At 37.9% G+C, this 17,882-nt stretch overlaps 1 protein-coding gene across 1 annotated transcript in view; it reads left to right on the top strand.

Moving 5' to 3' along the window:
* Positions 1–17,882, top strand: part of LOC121283977 (cullin-5) — a 68,542-nt gene that overhangs the window by 32,237 nt on the left and 18,423 nt on the right. The window contains exons 9-16 of the mRNA XM_041198841.1: positions 808–938; positions 2,360–2,467; positions 2,793–2,857; positions 7,256–7,388; positions 9,942–10,073; positions 14,273–14,396; positions 14,670–14,845; positions 15,918–16,079. Of these exons, the coding sequence (XP_041054775.1) occupies positions 808–938; positions 2,360–2,467; positions 2,793–2,857; positions 7,256–7,388; positions 9,942–10,073; positions 14,273–14,396; positions 14,670–14,845; positions 15,918–16,079 (1,031 nt within the window). The remainder of the gene's footprint in view (positions 1–807; positions 939–2,359; positions 2,468–2,792; positions 2,858–7,255; positions 7,389–9,941; positions 10,074–14,272; positions 14,397–14,669; positions 14,846–15,917; positions 16,080–17,882) is intronic.

Below are 17,882 nucleotides of genomic sequence, written 5' to 3'. Positions count from 1 at the left end.
CAATGCCAAATTTGGATTATGCCCATCATTCTGATTCTAACTAAGCTAAATCCAAAACAGTTCAGATTCAGTAGCCCTATTTACATGAAATTATTGCATAACAACAAATTCAGTCTTGACCAGTTTGTCCTTTTAGTTTAAATGTTTTTTTGAATTGCATGACAACATGTTGTTAGATGGTGTTTTATCAATTGCACCAGGCTGTGGAAGTTTTAACTGTTCTTAAATTTGGTCAGCCTCTTTAAAACCAAAATGTGTTAACAAATCATGAAGCTAGTTGCTCAAAATATGTGGTAGTCATTAAAATTTCTCACTCTGCACATAAACCAAAGTTTTAAATAAAACTGAATTAGTCTGCTTTCTGAGATTTATTGACCTCTTATATGCATAAACATTTATTGATTTAGAATTCATGATTTCAACAAATGAACTGGCTTTGTCAGGCACATTAAAATAATAAACTTTTTTTTTAAACTTACTATATACGTATACAACTTAATGTCTGGTATTGAAAAGCAGAATATAGTGGAAATCTGAAATAAAAACAGAAAATCCTGGAAATATTCAGGTCAGGCAGAATCTGTGGAGAGAGAACAGTTAAAATTTCAAGCCAATGAACTTTCACCAGAACTGGGAGAAGTTAGAAATGTAATAGGTTTTGAGCAAGGGAAAGGTGGGGTATGAACATAAGGCAGGTCTGTGATAAGGTGGACAGGAGAGATAAATGACAAGACAGTCTTTTACAGGGCCAAATAGAATGATGATTTATGTTGCACTAGATGTTAATGTATTTATTAACTTCTGCAGAGCTACACTTGATGTTTACACTGATGGATAAAGTTCCAAATGGGATTGAGCCAATGTTAAAAGATTTGGAAGAACACATTATTAGTGCTGGATTAGCAGATATGGTGGCAGCTGCAGAAACTATCACTACTGTAAGTATTTAGATGTAGAACTGAAGGGATAAATGATGTGTCAATGAACATCAGTCACTTAAAAAGTAAAAGATGAAAATTGAATTGAAATTTCAAAATATCTCCTCTTGATATTGATTAATCTTTGTTCTTTGGAAGGATAAGAGGGGAATGGAGTCACAGTTTATTGACTAGTGTACTTAACCATTGTTCAAAAATTTTCAAACCTTGAAGGACTGTTTTCTCTTTGCCTCTCCCCAAACGTGTTTGAAGAACAGCACTTTGATATTTTAAAATTTCTCTTGCATGTTTTCTATTTATTGCTGCTACTTAGTCAAGAACAGAAGATGGAGTAACAAATGTTGTTTTAAGTTGGTCCTATTTTTAAAAAGATGTAGATTTTACAGAATTTTGCATACAAGCCTAGAATTAAAAACAGTTTGCACTCTGAGATCTGTGTGTTTTGGAAGAAACTAATTTATATGAAATTTTCTTCTTCATCTAACTAAAGTTCTCTGATTTCCGCATGCACTGCATCAGTTCCTGGCAAGTGAGCTTATTCTTGGCCCATTCTTAATAACATTAAGGTGACCACTGGAAGGTGCTTAAGAGTAGCCTGAGGTGACTTGCTGCTGCCTTTAGTCTTTTCTGGGTTTACTAAATATGCCATTGTATCTAGCCCATCAGGTACTCAGCATAGCTAAGATATGGATAGGAAACTGAATCACCAGCTTTCACTGAACGGAACTTATGAAACACATCGAGAAACCTATTCAACCAAAATCATTTAAAGATGTCTGTTGTGAACTTTTCATAAAAATGAGGTTACAGATACACATTGTTTCAGTGACAGTTCAAAGAGTTGGTGAGACTCTGTCTTAATCTTTACATTTTGTGATTTAAAGGTTAGAAAATGCTTTTTGCAAGGAGTCTTCAGAAAGGCAGAAAAACACTGATATAACACCACTGTAACCAAACAAAATTTCACCATTGATAAATTGTAAAACCTCTAAAACCTATCCATAATTCAATTTTTCATGACTGTATAAATTTAATTCGTGAAAAGACCGTGTGACAGAATTTTAGTTAAATACATCGGAAGTGAGATTAGCAATTGAGTTGCACTTTTAAGATTTTGTTCCTCCTTTCACGTGCCTTCCAAGTTGTACACTTGCCTGAATTAATTGGATGCCTGCTTACACTTTTGTAGTCTCTGTTTTCATCTTGCCATTAGAGAATAGTGATTCTTAGCTAGATAAAAAAAAACTTCCATTTCACTTGGTGTTGCGTATAATCTTATCAAGATTGGCAATTTATCAACTGGATGGAGGTTAATACTCAAGTACAAATGTCAGGTCCATAGCACAGTTTGCTAGTATGAACATTGTATTTGTTACATGGTTTTTAACATAAATCAAATAATTTTATTTATAATGTTACAGGATTCTGAAAAATATGTAGAGCAGTTGCTTACGTTGTTTAATCGATTTAGTAAATTGGTAAAAGAAGCATTTCAGGATGACCCTCGCTTTCTTACTGCTAGAGATAAAGTAAGTGGATTTTTGCTTTAATGTTAATGAGGATTAGGAAACTTTAAATCAGAATACTTTCAACTGCTGGCATTAGCTTTTTTAAAAAGATAATTGCGTTATTGTTGCAAACTGTGAATACCCCTCATTGATGTCGGCCTTTGGATTTTAATCCAATTAAGTTGAGTAGTTCCAACCTGGCTAATATAGTTGGAATCTGCATAACTTTAAAACAGTTTGTTTTTAATTTATTTGAGTTGCATAGTTTACTATATCAAAACTATTGAAAACTTACTGTATTTAATTACCTAATAATTTGTCTCATTGAAAAATGTCTTCCAAACAGGCATATAAAGCAGTTGTGAATGATGCTACCATATTTAAACTTGAACTGCCATTGAAGCAAAAAGGGTGAGACATTTTCTAGCATACTATTGCTAATGAACAATTTTATAAATTACAAAGATGGTTAGAAATATTTTATTGGTAGAACAGTGGAAACAATTGGGAAAATATCTTTGTTCAGATCCAAGTCATTCCTCTTAGACCAACAAACCCAATGATTAGTGTTTTTCTCTTCTAATTTTTTCCTTAATCCATCTTGTTCTGAAGATGTTAACTTTTGTTAGGGTGGAATTCCATGAGGGTCAGGACCATTGCTGTACCCAACCACATGACCATACTTAATTAGTGAGTTCAGACAACAACTACTTGTGGTGCCTTTAACTTTGTAAACATCCCAAGACGCTTCACAAGGCTGTTATCAAACAAAATCTTTAACACTGAAACACATGAGCCATTGGAACATGTGACCAAAAGCTTGGTCATAGTGGTAGGTTTTAAGGACTTTTAAAGGAGAGTAGAAAGCTGGAAAGGTTTAGGGAAGGAATTCTAGAGCTTAGGGCCAAAGGCATGGCCTCAAAAGGTGGAGGTATTTTAAAATTGGGAATGTGCAACAGACTAAAATTGAAGAAGTACAGAGATCTCTAGAGAGTTCTAGAGCTGGAGGAGGCAATTTTTGCTAATCTAGTACTGAAGGTCTGGCAAGCGTTGTGACAAATCAGCCACTGGAGAGGCCAAAGGTGGTGATGAGGTAGATCTTGGTGTCATCTGATTGGGTGTGGAAACTGATGTGTTTTTGGATGATGAACCTTAGGGGCTGCATGTAAATGTGGTAACGGAGGGGAAGGGTGCAACAAGGCTGCAGAAGTAATGGTGTGGGAGTGGAAAGAGAAATTGTTGCAGGTAATATTTTCATTACTCCAGATGGTCAAGAAGTCTAATCTGAGAATTTAGTCTAGGGATTTGTGCTACACTAAATGTGCTTTGACTGTGGAAACCCATTTCAAAACCTAGCCTTTTTAATATACTCTGCAGTAAAGGATCTTCAGATGAATTGCAAGCAAGTGATGCTGAATATTATAATAATAATGCTCTGAGCCATGGGGCAAGGTTCCAGCATAATTTTAAACTGCAATCTGCTCAGTTGATCAACTAAGCTGCATCAAGCAAAGGCTCGTGAGCTATGGGTGAGGAGAGAGAAGCAGTCCGAGCCACGTTTAGTGATCTCTATCATCTCTTGGCTAGCTACAGGATCATTAGCATTCAGCGCAAAGTCTCATCTGTGCCCCATCCCCTTTGACTGAATTAAAGATGCAGGATAATTTACAACAAAAGAGAAGCAGATTAACTGTTTTCAGAAGTGTGATCATTTCCTATTCTCACCGAAGCCTGTCTTCCAAGAGACCCACCTTCTGCTCCCTCAAAGATAAAAACAAAAAAACTGCGGATGCTGGAAATCCAAAACAAAAACAGAATTACCTGGAAAAACTCAGCAGGTCTGGCAGCATCGGCGGAGAAGAAAAGAGTTGACGTTTCGAGTCCTCATGACCCTTCGACAGAACTTGAGTCCAAGTTCTGTCGAAGGGTCATGAGGACTCGAAACGTCAACTCTTTTCTTCTCCGCCGATGCTGCCAGACCTGCTGAGTTTTTCCAGGTAATTCTGTTTTTGTTCTGCTCCCTCAATGTTGATCTGTAACAGCTTAATTACCCGTCCTGGCCACCATGCTAGCTTATATTGTTTTTGGCTCTTTTTTGCTTATGAGAAATTGGACCAACTAGGCCTGTATTCACTGGAGTTTAGAAGCATGAGAGGAGATCTCATTGAAACATAAATTCTGACAGGGATGAACAGACTGGATGCAATGATATTTTCTCTGGCTGTGATGGGGTCTAGAACAAGGGGTCACAGCCTCAAGATACGGGATAGCCCATTTAGGACTGAGTTGAGGAGAAACATCTTCACTCAGAGGGTGGCGAACCTGTGGAATTCTCCATCATAGAAGGCTGTGGAGGCCAAGTCACTGAATATAAGAAGGAAATAGATTTCTGGACTCTAAAGGCATCTAGAGGTATGGGGAGAGTGCAGGAGTATGGCATTGCGATAGAGGACAGAGGTGGACGTCAAAAGGTGTTTCCTCTTGTGGGTGAGTCCAAAACTATAGAGCGCTGTTTTAAAATTAGGGGTCGCCCTTTTAGGACAGATGAGGAGATTTTTTTCTGAGGGTTGTGCAACTTTGGAACTCACCCTCTGAAGGTGGTGGAGGCGGGGACATTGAATATTTTTAAGGCATAGGTAGATAGATTCTTGTTAGACAAGGGAATCAAAGGTTATCGGGATTAGATTGGAATGTGGAAATCAAAACACAAGATCAGCCATGATCTTAATGAATGGTGGAGCAGGCTTGAAGAGCTGAATGATCCTATTTTCTATGTTTCTATATGCTATCTCTGTCCCTTTCAAAATCATTTTTGAAAGAAAATGTGCACTTGATCCATCTGTCCTCTTGAACTGCTAACCCGCCTCTAACTGACAACCCATCTCTAATTGTCCTTTCCACTCTAAGGTCTTTGCCCATATTATCATAATTTGTGTTCTGTACATATCTCTTCAGCAACACTCTGCTTGAAATCCATCAGTTTGGCCTTTGCCTTGCTCACTGCATCAAGTCTGCCCTGGCCATCCTCTGTGTCTACGATCATAATGCATTATCTCTTCTCGTATTCAATAATCTTTGCAGAATTTTATATGGTCAACTACTCTGTTGCCCTGAGACATCATTTCTCCAACGCCCTCCTTGATAGCATTCCATCTTTCACCCTGCATAAAGTCAGAATTGTCCAAAACATTGCCTGCTCTGCACAAAGTCCCACTCGGCCATCCTCACTAACCCATATTGGCTCTTTAATTTAAAACAAAATGCTGGAAATACCCACCAGGTCTAGCAGTATCTGTGGAAAGAGAAACAGAGTTAAAGTTTCAGGCCTTTCGAGGATGACTAAGGTTCTGATGATGTGCCATCAACCTGAAATGTTGGGTGGAATTTTGTCGAGGTGTCGGGGGTCTCGCCAGCTGGCTGGAGTGCTGGTGAGAGTCCCGCCCCTGCCTCTTTATGGAAGGCCTGCCGAACCAGAACCGCGAGCCAATCAGACAGTGGCGAGGCCAGCAGTGGGCATTCCCTGGGAATCAAGACCCTGGTGGGTGGAAGTCTTGCCTACAGAGAACCTCTGGCCAATTGAAGGCCGACAGGTCTTATGCTCAGAAGCACCTATCCTCAGTAGGGAAGGCCATGGCTGCTGCCAGAAGGACAGGCACTGGAGTTCCAGGATCGCGGAGTGACTTAGGCTACAGGTAAGTAATGCCCCCACTTCCCACGTCCAGTCCCATGATCAGGCACTGACCCCTCTTCCCCCATGCCCCCCACTCCCACCCCCCACAGGGCTGCATGGTCGTAGCTGCTGTGCACCCTCCATGGCAACAGGCCCGCCCACCACTGGGTTAGCACCCAGCAGCTGCAGGATGAGACCCTTAAACCGGCCACTTAATTGGCCACTTTACGGCTTCAGTGGGCAGCGGGGAGGGAAAGTTGACCATGAGAAGATGTTTCCACTAATTGGGGAATCTTGAACTAGGGGACAAAGTTACAAAATAAGGGGACACTCATTTAAAACAGATGCAAAGGAATTTCTTCTCTGAGGGTAGTGAATGTCTGGAATTCTCTATCCCGGAGAGTTGTGGAGGCTTGATCACTGAAAGTATTTAAAGAGGAAGTACATTTTTGAAATATCGGGGAGTTGAGGAGCTGGCACGAAAGAGGAGTTGAGGCCAGGGGCAGATCAGCCATGATCTTATTGAATGGCGGGGCAGTCTTGAGCGGCAAATGGCCTACTCCTCCTCCTATTTCTTATGTTCTTATGGGCCTCCCTGCCCATGGACTTAATTCTGGTGGAGATGGGAAGGCGGCGGAATCCTGATATGCTATTATCCCACCTAAGTAAATGCCCTTTCCACCTGCAAGCTCACGATGAGCAAGACCAGAAAATTCCACCAGTTAACTCCGTTTCTCTCCACAGATACTGCCTGATCTACTGAGAATTACCAGCATTTTTTGTTTCATTTCAGAGTTCCAGCATCCGCAGTATGTTGCTTTTGTATAAATATCTTCCTATCAGGGAGAGTAATAATAAAACACACATCACCAGAGGCTGTGCTTGTGTGGCCCTAATGGCTGGTTCAGCATAAGGAATTCAACCCTTGGCTAGGCAATGGTGCATGATAGGGATGAAACAGACAAATTATTTGCAGCAGTTCTAAAATTAACACATTGAACTGCTAATCACAGGATATAATCCTGACACCATTTAGTGGAAAATAAAATCTATCTTCATTACAGTTTTTCTGATGGTGAATTAGGAATGTTATTCGAAAACCTACTTTTTAAATATTTCATGCTGCTCTTTCAATTTAGAGTTGGGTTGAAAACTCAGCCTGAATCGAAATGCCCAGAACTACTAGCAAATTACTGTGACATGTTACTAAGAAAAACACCACTTAGTAAGAAGCTTACTTCAGAAGAAATTGAAGCAAAGTTAAAAGAAGTGGTATGTATATTCCTGACACACTATAGGTTTATTCCTCTACCCAGTGGTCTAAATTTGAGCTCTTCCCCCACCCCCCACAACATTAATTAATCAAAAAACTGCAAACGATCATGATCCAGGTGACAATTCAAATCTTGTTTTTTATAAGAATCACCTATACACCATTTTAGAGTTTAATTTGCCCTGTGTTCCACAGCAAAACAAATTACCTGCTAGGATGGAATGTGCTAGTCGTCTTCATGCTTCATGTTATGACGCGGCAGATGATGTGTGCCAAGCGGATCAAATCCAGGAGGGAAACTTGATCATGCTGTCACAACTTGATTTGAATTTGCAACTTGAATTTATTTTGGGATGTGTGCACTGAATTCAGAAGTAATAAGTCTACCAAGACTTTGGAGATTTTTTAAAAATCTAAATTAAAATATTTATTAACAAAAGAAAAGATTTCAAGCACATAGAGCTACAAATTATATTTAATAACTCCTAAAATTCCTAATTGACCTGGATCCCAGTTACACTCCCTTTAAGGCAGTGGCCAAAAATAGATTTTAGATTTTAAACAGATCCAGCAAATGAACACAATACTCTTGACAGTGGAATTCAAAATGGGTCTCTCCAGCTTCGGTTTCTGTAGACGGCAAGGTTATGCACAAATATTGGGATCTTCACACACTTCTGTTAGATCTTACGATTCCTTCTCTTGACACATTGTCTCATTCTCTATATATGTTTCTCTCCTTTTAATATGTAAATTCCATTGTTTCCATATGTCTTTGGAACTTTACCTTTCTCATAATATAAATCTTTTCACGTTGCCACTATATATTGTCAGTAACCCTTGAAAAAAATAAATACATTCCTGAGCTTGCTTGTCTGGCAGTAAGCAAACTGAGATCCCTTTGAAAGCCAAATACCCCTTCATCTATCTAAAAATACAAATTCCCTTTACACTTTACATGCTAAGACCCCAGCTATCTTTACTCATTAGCATATTAAAGACACTTCTACACCTTACTACTTTTGATAACTACAACTTGCAGTCTGCTTGGCTACAAAATGTAATTAAATCACTCACTCTCTCCTGCACACTCGCTCTCTCACACTCCGCTCTCTCGGTCTCTCACACTCTCCCTCTCTCTCTCTCTCTCTCTCACACGCACGTGCACACACACACACACACACAAAAACAGAGCCCCCATCCCCATAAACCTACTTTACAATTAAACCAGAAAAATGGTATGAAAATTATAATATACTCATGACACTCCGTGTCTTTGAAGATGTTGATGAGCATCATAATATATTTTGGCTAGGTTTAGATGATTTAATAGTTTCCCAGTAAACATTGGTTATATTCAATTGATACTTATAATTCTCTTATGATCAAAAGTAATAAAAAAAAAATCTGCAGTCTAATCTAATATAATAAATGTCCTTTGCTGTATCATCCCTTGGTTTTTCACATATAATAGCATATCAAAATGCTTTGTTTCTTTTGAAGAACAGATTTCAGTTGGCTTTTAATAAAGATTTGATATCTATTTTGAGTTGGTGTTTAAAACTCCTATTTAAATCAAAGTGAAAACAAATAAAACGGGAAAACTTCTGTTTTGTTGGCTATTTCATGCAGTCCTGTGCATACCTGTGATGGAAAAAAGATATGGTCTAGTTAGATTGTCTAGAATCATATTTGTGCAGCACAGAAGGAGGCCATTCAGCTCATTTTGCCTGTGCTAGCTCTTTGAAATTGCTATCTAGTTAATCCCACTCCCCACTCTTTTCCCATAAAAGTGTTTTCCCCTTCAAGTATTGATCCAGTATGTATTAGATGTTTTGATTTGCTTTTAAATCTGGAGTGTTACTCCATAGGGGCATGGAAGTTTGTGTGTCTATACAATTCTTTAAATTTCAGAGGAAACCAGTGTACCCATTACCTTCTGCAGTTTTCAACTATTTATACTTATAACAGTCTTTCCAACTGTGGAATTTTTTTTTGTTCATTTCCGGGATGTGGGTGTTGCTGGCATGGCCAGCATTTGTTGCTCATCCCTTGAGAAGGCCATGGTGAGCCGCTGCCTTGAACTGCTGCAGTCCTTGTGATGCAAGTACACCCACAGTATTGTTAGGAAGGAAATATATGCTGCTGATGAATTGCAAATAACCACCTTGAAGTGTTGTTCCAAAGTTAACATTGGGAACTATTTCAGCTTAGTGTTGTTTTACAGTAACAAGTTAACAGTATTGATTACTTTTCATATTTTCTCCGGCACATTAATTAGTTCTTTTTACGCTGAGCCACTTAAGTCCATTTTTAAACTATGTTCAGGCAGTTAAGTAGGGATGTTTTCTTCAAAATCAGTCTTGAATAAGTTTATTTTTTAACTCTATTGGCAAGAGTGGGTCAAACTTAGGTTTGGTTCACACTCTGCTCTACGATCAGAAGCAAGTTCAAACCACTATATTTTCATGCAGCGGAAGGGAAAACTGAGTGGAAAAGTAGTAGCAGTAGTCTGCAAAAAATGTTTGATTCTCATGCATTATTTTTAACAGCTACTTGTGCTGAAGTATGTGCAAAACAAAGATGTCTTTATGCGATATCATAAAGCTCATCTGACGAGGCGTTTAATCCTGGATATATCGGCTGACAGCGAGATAGAAGAAAATATGGTGGAATGGCTTAGAGTAAGTAAATGTAAAAATGTATTATTTTCTAATCTTTCCTCTTCCTTCCAATGCAAAAGACTCTTCCTCAAATGATCTCTCCTGTGCTAGGTTCAGTTAGGCACATGGTAAAGAAATGATCAAATGTGGACTTCTTCACTGCTCTGGTAATAGCATTGTTTCTCGCTCAAGGGTAAAAGGCACTTGCTGAAGGGCAAAAGAATTTGTCTCCCTTCTCTTCAGATACTTCACTAGTTAAGTTGAAAACTTCTTAAAAGCTTAAAACAAAGGACATGTCAATTAGGCAGGATTAGGATTTGAATCAAAAGAAGTACCATTGTTTTCCACTCCCCTTTTCTTAACCACCCCACTTGTACACACACACATGCGTCATTTAATTCTGTGTCGAGGTTTGGGCAGCTTACTTGTGACCAGCCCTTTACCAGAAGACAGTTTTTCTTCAGGCAGTTGGAATGGACCAGGTGATTTCTGAATAATTTTTACGCAGTGTCAAAAATCAAATCTTTATTTTGACTGTCTTTGCTTTATTTGCAGCACAGTTTTAACATTTCGTGTCCATTGCAGCTATGCTAAAGTCTATCCTACTGGCACAATACGCTTTATCAAACAGAACTAGTGGTAGCACATTCATTTCTGAACCATAAGATTTTGGGTTCCAACCTCACTCCAGAGATTTCAGCAGATAATCTAGGCTGACACTTCAGTGCAGTTCTGTGGAAGTCAAAGTGTCTGTTTTTCAGATAAGACATTAAACTAAGGTCCTTTCTGCCTGCTTATCATGGGCGTAAAAGTTCCCGTGGGACTATTGAAGAGGAGCAGGGACTTCTTCCAGTTTTCTGGCCAACATTTATCTCTTAACCAGCAATGATTTTTTTGGATAGTTAAGGATATGTAAGTTGCTAGATAAAACAAGTCATTTTTTTTAAATGATAGTGGAGTTGCATGATAAATAATTTTTTTGCAGTGGCCATTTAAATCTTGTAATTGATTGCCATTGAACTTTACGGCCAAAGTTTGGGGTGTATGTTTTGTCTGAGGTTATTGACTATTACATTTATACATGACCTCAGTAAAGCTGACCCTAACCTTACTGTATAATGTTCAGTATAAGCTGTGGAGTTGCTTTTAAACCTAACCCAATTCCGACATTAAGATTCAGACTTAAAACGTGTTCAACTTCAACTGTTATCCAGAAAAGATATTAATTCTAGTCTAGATTTCATGTGTGAAGATTTGGGCATTATTGTGTAACAAGCTATCTTTATAATGTGTGTTTTGGCTGTCCTGTACTTCTTGCAGAGACATAAGACAGACAAATATTAAAGCATTGGAAACAATGCAAAGAGCTACAAGGCTTGATCCATTTTGCCAAAGGCCTGAGTTATGAGGAAAGATTGCAGAAACATTTCAGCCTTGGAAAGACACATCTTAAATGTACGATAGTAAATGATATAGGAAAGTTGAATCTGAATTCAATGAATTTGAATTTAACTAAATTGAAAGTAGGACAAGGATATAGATTCAAGCAAGTAAACTTTGGGACAAATACCAATTCAGACACTGCGATTGATGCATAGAAAGGACTCCATGGGAGAGCAGTGGAGGTGAAATCTTGCCATTACTTAAGAAAAATTGGTCAAAGCAATGTTGGGACTTTCAGACTTTTTTAGCATGGATGAGCCAAAATGGACCAAATGGCCTTCCTCATCTGTAACTGCCTGTGAAATTAAAATCCCACCATCAATTTAGACGGAATTTATTTACAATGCTCTGATTAATTTTTTGAAAAACATTTCAGCGAATGTAAATATGAAATCATATGATATACTTTATTTAGACTTTGCTTTATTTGCAGCACAGTTTTAACATTTCGTGTCCATTGCAGCTATGCAAAAATCAATCCTACTGGCACAATACGCTTTATCAAACAGAACTAGTGGTAGCACGTTCATTTCTGAATCATAAGGTTTTGGGTTCCAACCTCACTCCAGAGATTTCAGCAGAAAACTTTTGACAAAGTCCCATAGGAAGGATTGCTTATTAATCTAAACCACGCTAATCCAAAGTAGAACATGACACTGTGACACTGAAAATACTTATGAAACGTCAAATGTCAAGCTGAGAGAAAGATGTTGAGTCATCAGTGATTATTGTTACAACCTAGTTTCTAATTTACAGTACTGATCGGGATATTGGAACTAAATGTAAACTTGCCAGATTTCCTGAAGAGCAGAGGAGATGGATGATGCAGCACAAGGATTAAAATAAACTGCAATTGGGCAAATTGGCAACTTAATTTTAAAGGATCTATGTAAAGTATTTAGCACATAAAGCTTTGAGAAAAAAGCATGCATCATGAATACATAATGAATTGGATTGAACTGACAGGAAAACTTGGACACCTGGGAATGATGGTGGATTTATTTTAAATTTCTGAATGAAGCAATCAAGTGGAATAGAATACAAGTCTCCTTATGTAATGCTTTAAAATGTACTACACTTTAAGAGTACTAGGTTCAATCCTAGTTGCCATTCCACAAAAACGTATGGTGACTTCAAATATCCTAAGCTGCTTCAAATGCAATGAATTACTTAAAATGCAGTCACTACAGTTATGAGAAAGCAGCAGCCATTTTGCACGGTGTGTTTGCACAAACAACAATGTGACCAGTTAATTTATTAGGTGGTGTGGATAGAGAGAAGAAGGGTTGTACAGGATGCCAATGTGTACCAATACTACCATGTGCCTTCCAGAATAGATAGCTAGTTTTGGAGTTAACATTTCTCTGGTAATGCAGGATTCCTTCAGTACAGGATGGAAGAATTGGTCTATATCTGTATACGCGATGTGGAGTAAGATCATCGCCTTTTGACTCGGGTGAGAGTCCTAGCAACTGAGCAAAGTCGACACTCTGTATACAAGCACTAAAAGAAACAAGACAGCACAAAAGTCCCAAATGAAAAGAGCATGAGTTATTCTGAAAGATTAAAGTAGCTCAAAGTTCCAGTGAATACGATTGCAAATGGATTACCTCTCTGAAACTATGTAAAATTTGAAATCTATATATAGAGAAGGCAAGCCTAAATAATTTAAGTTGAACCAGGAGAGTAAGACTAGAGTGAAATGTAAATTTAAAGCTGATGTTAAGAATAGCAACTGTTTGGAATACTTTGGCAGGGTAAGGCAGCAAAAAATGGGAGCATTCAAATGCACCTTAAAGCTATAATAGGATAGCTTGGGTACTATAAGAATGAATTTCAAAAGACTAAATGGCTTTTTCTTGTCTTTGACTGTTTTTATGTTTAGCTGTTTTCCCATCTGCACGACTGACTGACTTTTGCACGCATTCTAAATGTCACTTTGTTACATGATGACTTTCAGTGTTGGGCCTTGACTAGATCAGACATTGAGATATGCAATACATCATTAAATGCAATGCATGTCTATTGTCTGTACCTAAATGGAGTTTAGGCTATGGAGACTGTGCAAAGGTTTGGTCATAGCTTTTTACTTGCCTTTTCTGATAGAATTCCTTTTTATTTTCGTATTGATTTAAGATTAATATTTTCTACTACTGCTGCTCCCCCAAAAGCCCACAAAAGCAATTAGTTATTCCATGTTTACTGTTAGAAGAGTGACCTGAGGTGACTCCCTTTCCCTGTTTCCTGCAGTCCTATTTTGTGTGGCAGCTGTTGCTCAGCAGTTCAGATCAGAAACTTGCCATGTGGAGCTTCTTGGCATACAGCTTATCACTCTGGCAAGCGTACTTTAGAGACCAATGAGCCTGTGGTGTCACCAATCCTTATTTTTTTATAATTGCATTTTTAATTTAACATGATGTAAAGCAAATAGTGACGGTCAACAGGATTCCAAATCATAGCACATTTTTGTAAGAATCTACATTTGTGCAATGTACACAAATTGCATCTTTTATTTGTGCTGAAGTGTTGAACTTCTTTCAAGCCTCCTTCAGCATTATTATAATTCTTTGACTAAAATGCACTTTTGTTCCACTAGAAAATCTCCAGAATCGGTGTTATGTTTTATATATTGGGTCATACTTTCAGATTTATGTATTTTAAAACTGATTTAAGTTGTCACATTTATTTTGATTAGCAAAATTTACATATCTATTTTTCATGCTATTATTGTATTTTTTTTATGAGAGAACTTTTAAAGAAAAAAATATTGTGTTTAGGAAGTAGGCATGCCTGCTGACTACGTGAACAAGTTGGCCAGAATGTTCCAGGATATTAAAGTGTCTGAAGACCTGAACCAGGTTTTCAAAGAAATGCACAAAAACAATAAGTTGGCCTTACCAGGTATATTTTATTTTTCTTTGGGAGGAAATATTCTTTTGAGTACTGTCAGCAATGATTACTGATTGCAAATGAAACAATAATTAATGCTATATTTGAACATGTTTAAAGACTGCAGTTGTGCCTGTGTAGACTAAGTTTAGCACAGAACTAAAAAATATTGTTCCTAGAAAAAAATGATATTCCTAGAAATAAAAAGTCTAATACAGTACAAGAGAACTATCTTAGTAGAAATGCTATCCAACTAATTTAATTGCAACTTTTAATACTATTTAGCGGACTCTGTGAATATCAAAATTTTAAATGCTGGTGCCTGGTCACGAAGTTCAGAGAAAGTTTTTGTTTCTCTACCAACTGAACTAGAAGATCTTATTCCTGAGGTGGAGGAATTCTACAAAAAAAACCACAGTGGTAGAAAGTTGCATTGGCATCACCTCATGTCTAATGGAATTGTAAGTAGCAGAACGTTTTTGGTCTTGATATTTAACCATGAGATGTTGTGACTATTTCAGGCAGCTTTTGGTTGGGCCTGGTGCTAAACTTATCCCCCAGAAGTCAACTAGCAAGTAATGACAATTTGTGTTCTGGCATTAATTAAACGAAATGAGTAAGCAAGTTTGTAAATAGTTTAAAAAAAATTGTTGGCTCACATTTGGCCAGAATCTGGATAAATTTTATTTTTTAATTAGTGCAATTCCCACACTGGTATTGAGGCACATTTCCTGTGAATATATGTAAATGAAAATTAGGATATATTTGAGAGTAATGTTATGGTTCTTCGCATTTACTGACTCCTAATGAGCTTCACCAAAATGAGATGAATTATGTTTATATTGTAGATTTTTAAATTTTAGATGTTGAATTCTGTCTCTTTTACATTTTGATCTAATGACGGAGCTGGAATGTTAGATTACTGTTCAGTGACTCCTGTTGGAAAGTGCAGGTGTGAATATTTGATGACAGGATTAGGCTCAGTTGTGATGTTCCCAGCTCCCAATGATGCAAGAGTCTGCCAGAATCTATTGTTTAGCCTAGCATGAAGAATGGCAATTTATGTGAGGTACTGGAGGGCAATTGGCATTGGTAAAATTGTACCTAAGCCGTTTCTGTTGCAATCGGGAGAGAAAAAATTGGCAAAAGAATCTCTCCAGGTAGTAGTCCAATGAACCTCTCTCATTTGACATTTAATGAATAATCTGATCTGATGGTTTTATTGTTAGCACAGAAGTGGAAATGATTAGTATTGAAATGGTGCAGCTAGAATTAAGGTTAGTGTTGACTGTATGCAATACACTTGTGTAAATGATCTTTTAATCGTTTTGAAATATTTGAAAGACAGCTGTAAACCAAACTGAGATTCTTACACAGCTCATGAAGTTTCCCTTCTATTGAAAAAAACTTAGTTTCATTTGATTAATCAATTTGCACTTTTTGTGTCATACAACTGATAATAAAAGAAGTTACAATACACGGTCTTTGTCATTGGTGTACAATAATGGGATAATTTTCCCCCCCTCCAAACAGATAACTTTCAAAAATGAGGTTGGCCAGTATGATTTAGAGGTTACTACATTTCAGTTGGCAGTACTGTTTGCCTGGAACCAAAGACCGAGAGAAAAGATTAGTTTTGAAAATCTAAAATTAGCAACTGAACTTCCAGATGCAGAACTTAGGAGGACATTATGGGTAAGTCATACCTTAACAATTTCTCTTGCATTATTTTTTCCAAATATCAATGCATTTTTTTCACATTTGAGGATGTAGGTAGGTGACCTGCTTGTAGAAGTTTGATATAACAGTAAGTACATTTACATACAATCTTTTAGAATGGAAAAATGATCCAGATACTTCACAAAAGTATGAGAAAAACAAACATGAAGCTAATGAAGAAGGGGTGACATACTTTAGAGGTGAGCTTTGAAGAAGAACCTTGAAAGAGGAGAGAGATCTGTTTTAGGGTGGAAATTCCAAAGAGTGAGACTTAGGCAGTTGAAATGAAAACCATCAAAAGTACAGAAAATTGAGAGCTGGGAGAGGGGGTTGTGGGGGGTAGAGACAAGGTGCAGTGCTGAAGATGTCATGTCCAGAGGAACGGAGAGTTGGAATTTTAGGGCTAGCAGAGGCTACAGAGCTAGGGAAATAATTAATCGGGGGAGGACGAATCTTAATGGGGTGAAAATGGATCTGGCCCAAATAATTTGGGATCAAAGATTGGCAAGTAAAATTAACAGAATAAAGGGCTGCCTTTAAGGAGGAGATAGTTCAGGTAAAGTCAAGGTGCATACCCACAACGGGGAAAGATAGGGCCAACAAATTAAGAGCTCCTTGAATTATAAAGATAGGGAGTAAGATGAAGCAGAAAAAGGGTGCATATAGCATGTCAAGGGGAGAATAGAATTGAGAACCGGGCTGAATATAGAAGTTTCAGAGGGGAAGTGAGAAAACGAATGAGAGTATGAGAAGAGAGTGGCAGCTGACATAAAAGGGAATCCAAAAGTCTTCTATAGGCCTAGAAACAGAGAAAGGGTGGTAAAAGGAGTGGGGCCAATTATGGACCTGTAAGGTGATTTCCACAGGAGGCAGAGCTGGGCTATTAAGTGAGTAAGTCATAGTGAAAGTGGAGGTACTTGACACACTGGATGAGCTAAAAATTAATAAAGAGATATTAGAAAGGCTGGCTGAACTTAAAAGTTGATAAATCACCAGGACAGGGTTAGATGCAACCAAGGAAACTGAAGGAAATAAGGGTGGAAATAGTATTAGTACTGGCTGTAATCTTCAACCCTTCTGGTGCCAGAGGACTGGAGAATTGCAAATGTTACCTCCTTGTTCAAAAAAGGGTGTAAGGATAAGCCTAGGAACTGCAGACCGATCAGTTTACCTTGTGCTGGGAAAGCTTTTAGAAACAATAATTTGGGACAACATTAAGTCATTTGGATCAATGTGGATTAATTAAGAAAAACCAGCACAGATTTGTGGAGGGCAAATCTTGTTTAACTAACTAGCTTGAGTTTTTTGATGAGGCAATAGAGAGGGTTGATAAGGATATTGCAGTTGTTGTGATGTACATGCACTTCAAAAAGGCACTTGATAAAATGTCACATAACAGGCTTGTCATCAAAGTTAGAACTCAGAATAAAAGGGACAGCGGCAGCATGGATATGAAATTGGCTGAGCGGGAGGAAACAATGTAGTGGTGAATGGTTGTTTTTTCGACTGGAGGAAGATGTATATGGTACCACTGCTTTTCTTGATACAAATAGTGACTTAGATTTCAGTGCTCGGGGCAAAATTTGCAGTTGATGCAAAACTTGCAATTATTATGAACTGAGGAGGATTGTGAAAGAAGGACATAGGCTGGTGGAATGGGCGCACAAGTGGCAGATGGATTTTAATGCTGAAAAGTGTGAAGTGATTCGTTTTGTAAAAAGAACGAAGAGAGACAATATAAAAAGGGTACAATTCTAAAATAGGTGTATGAGCAGAGAA

This window comes from Carcharodon carcharias, chromosome 11 (genome assembly GCF_017639515.1).
Source record: "Carcharodon carcharias isolate sCarCar2 chromosome 11, sCarCar2.pri, whole genome shotgun sequence".
NCBI lineage: Eukaryota > Metazoa > Chordata > Chondrichthyes > Lamniformes > Lamnidae > Carcharodon > Carcharodon carcharias.
The sequence above is the reverse complement of the archived record's forward strand: the minus strand, read 5'-3'. Positions and strand labels throughout refer to the sequence as shown.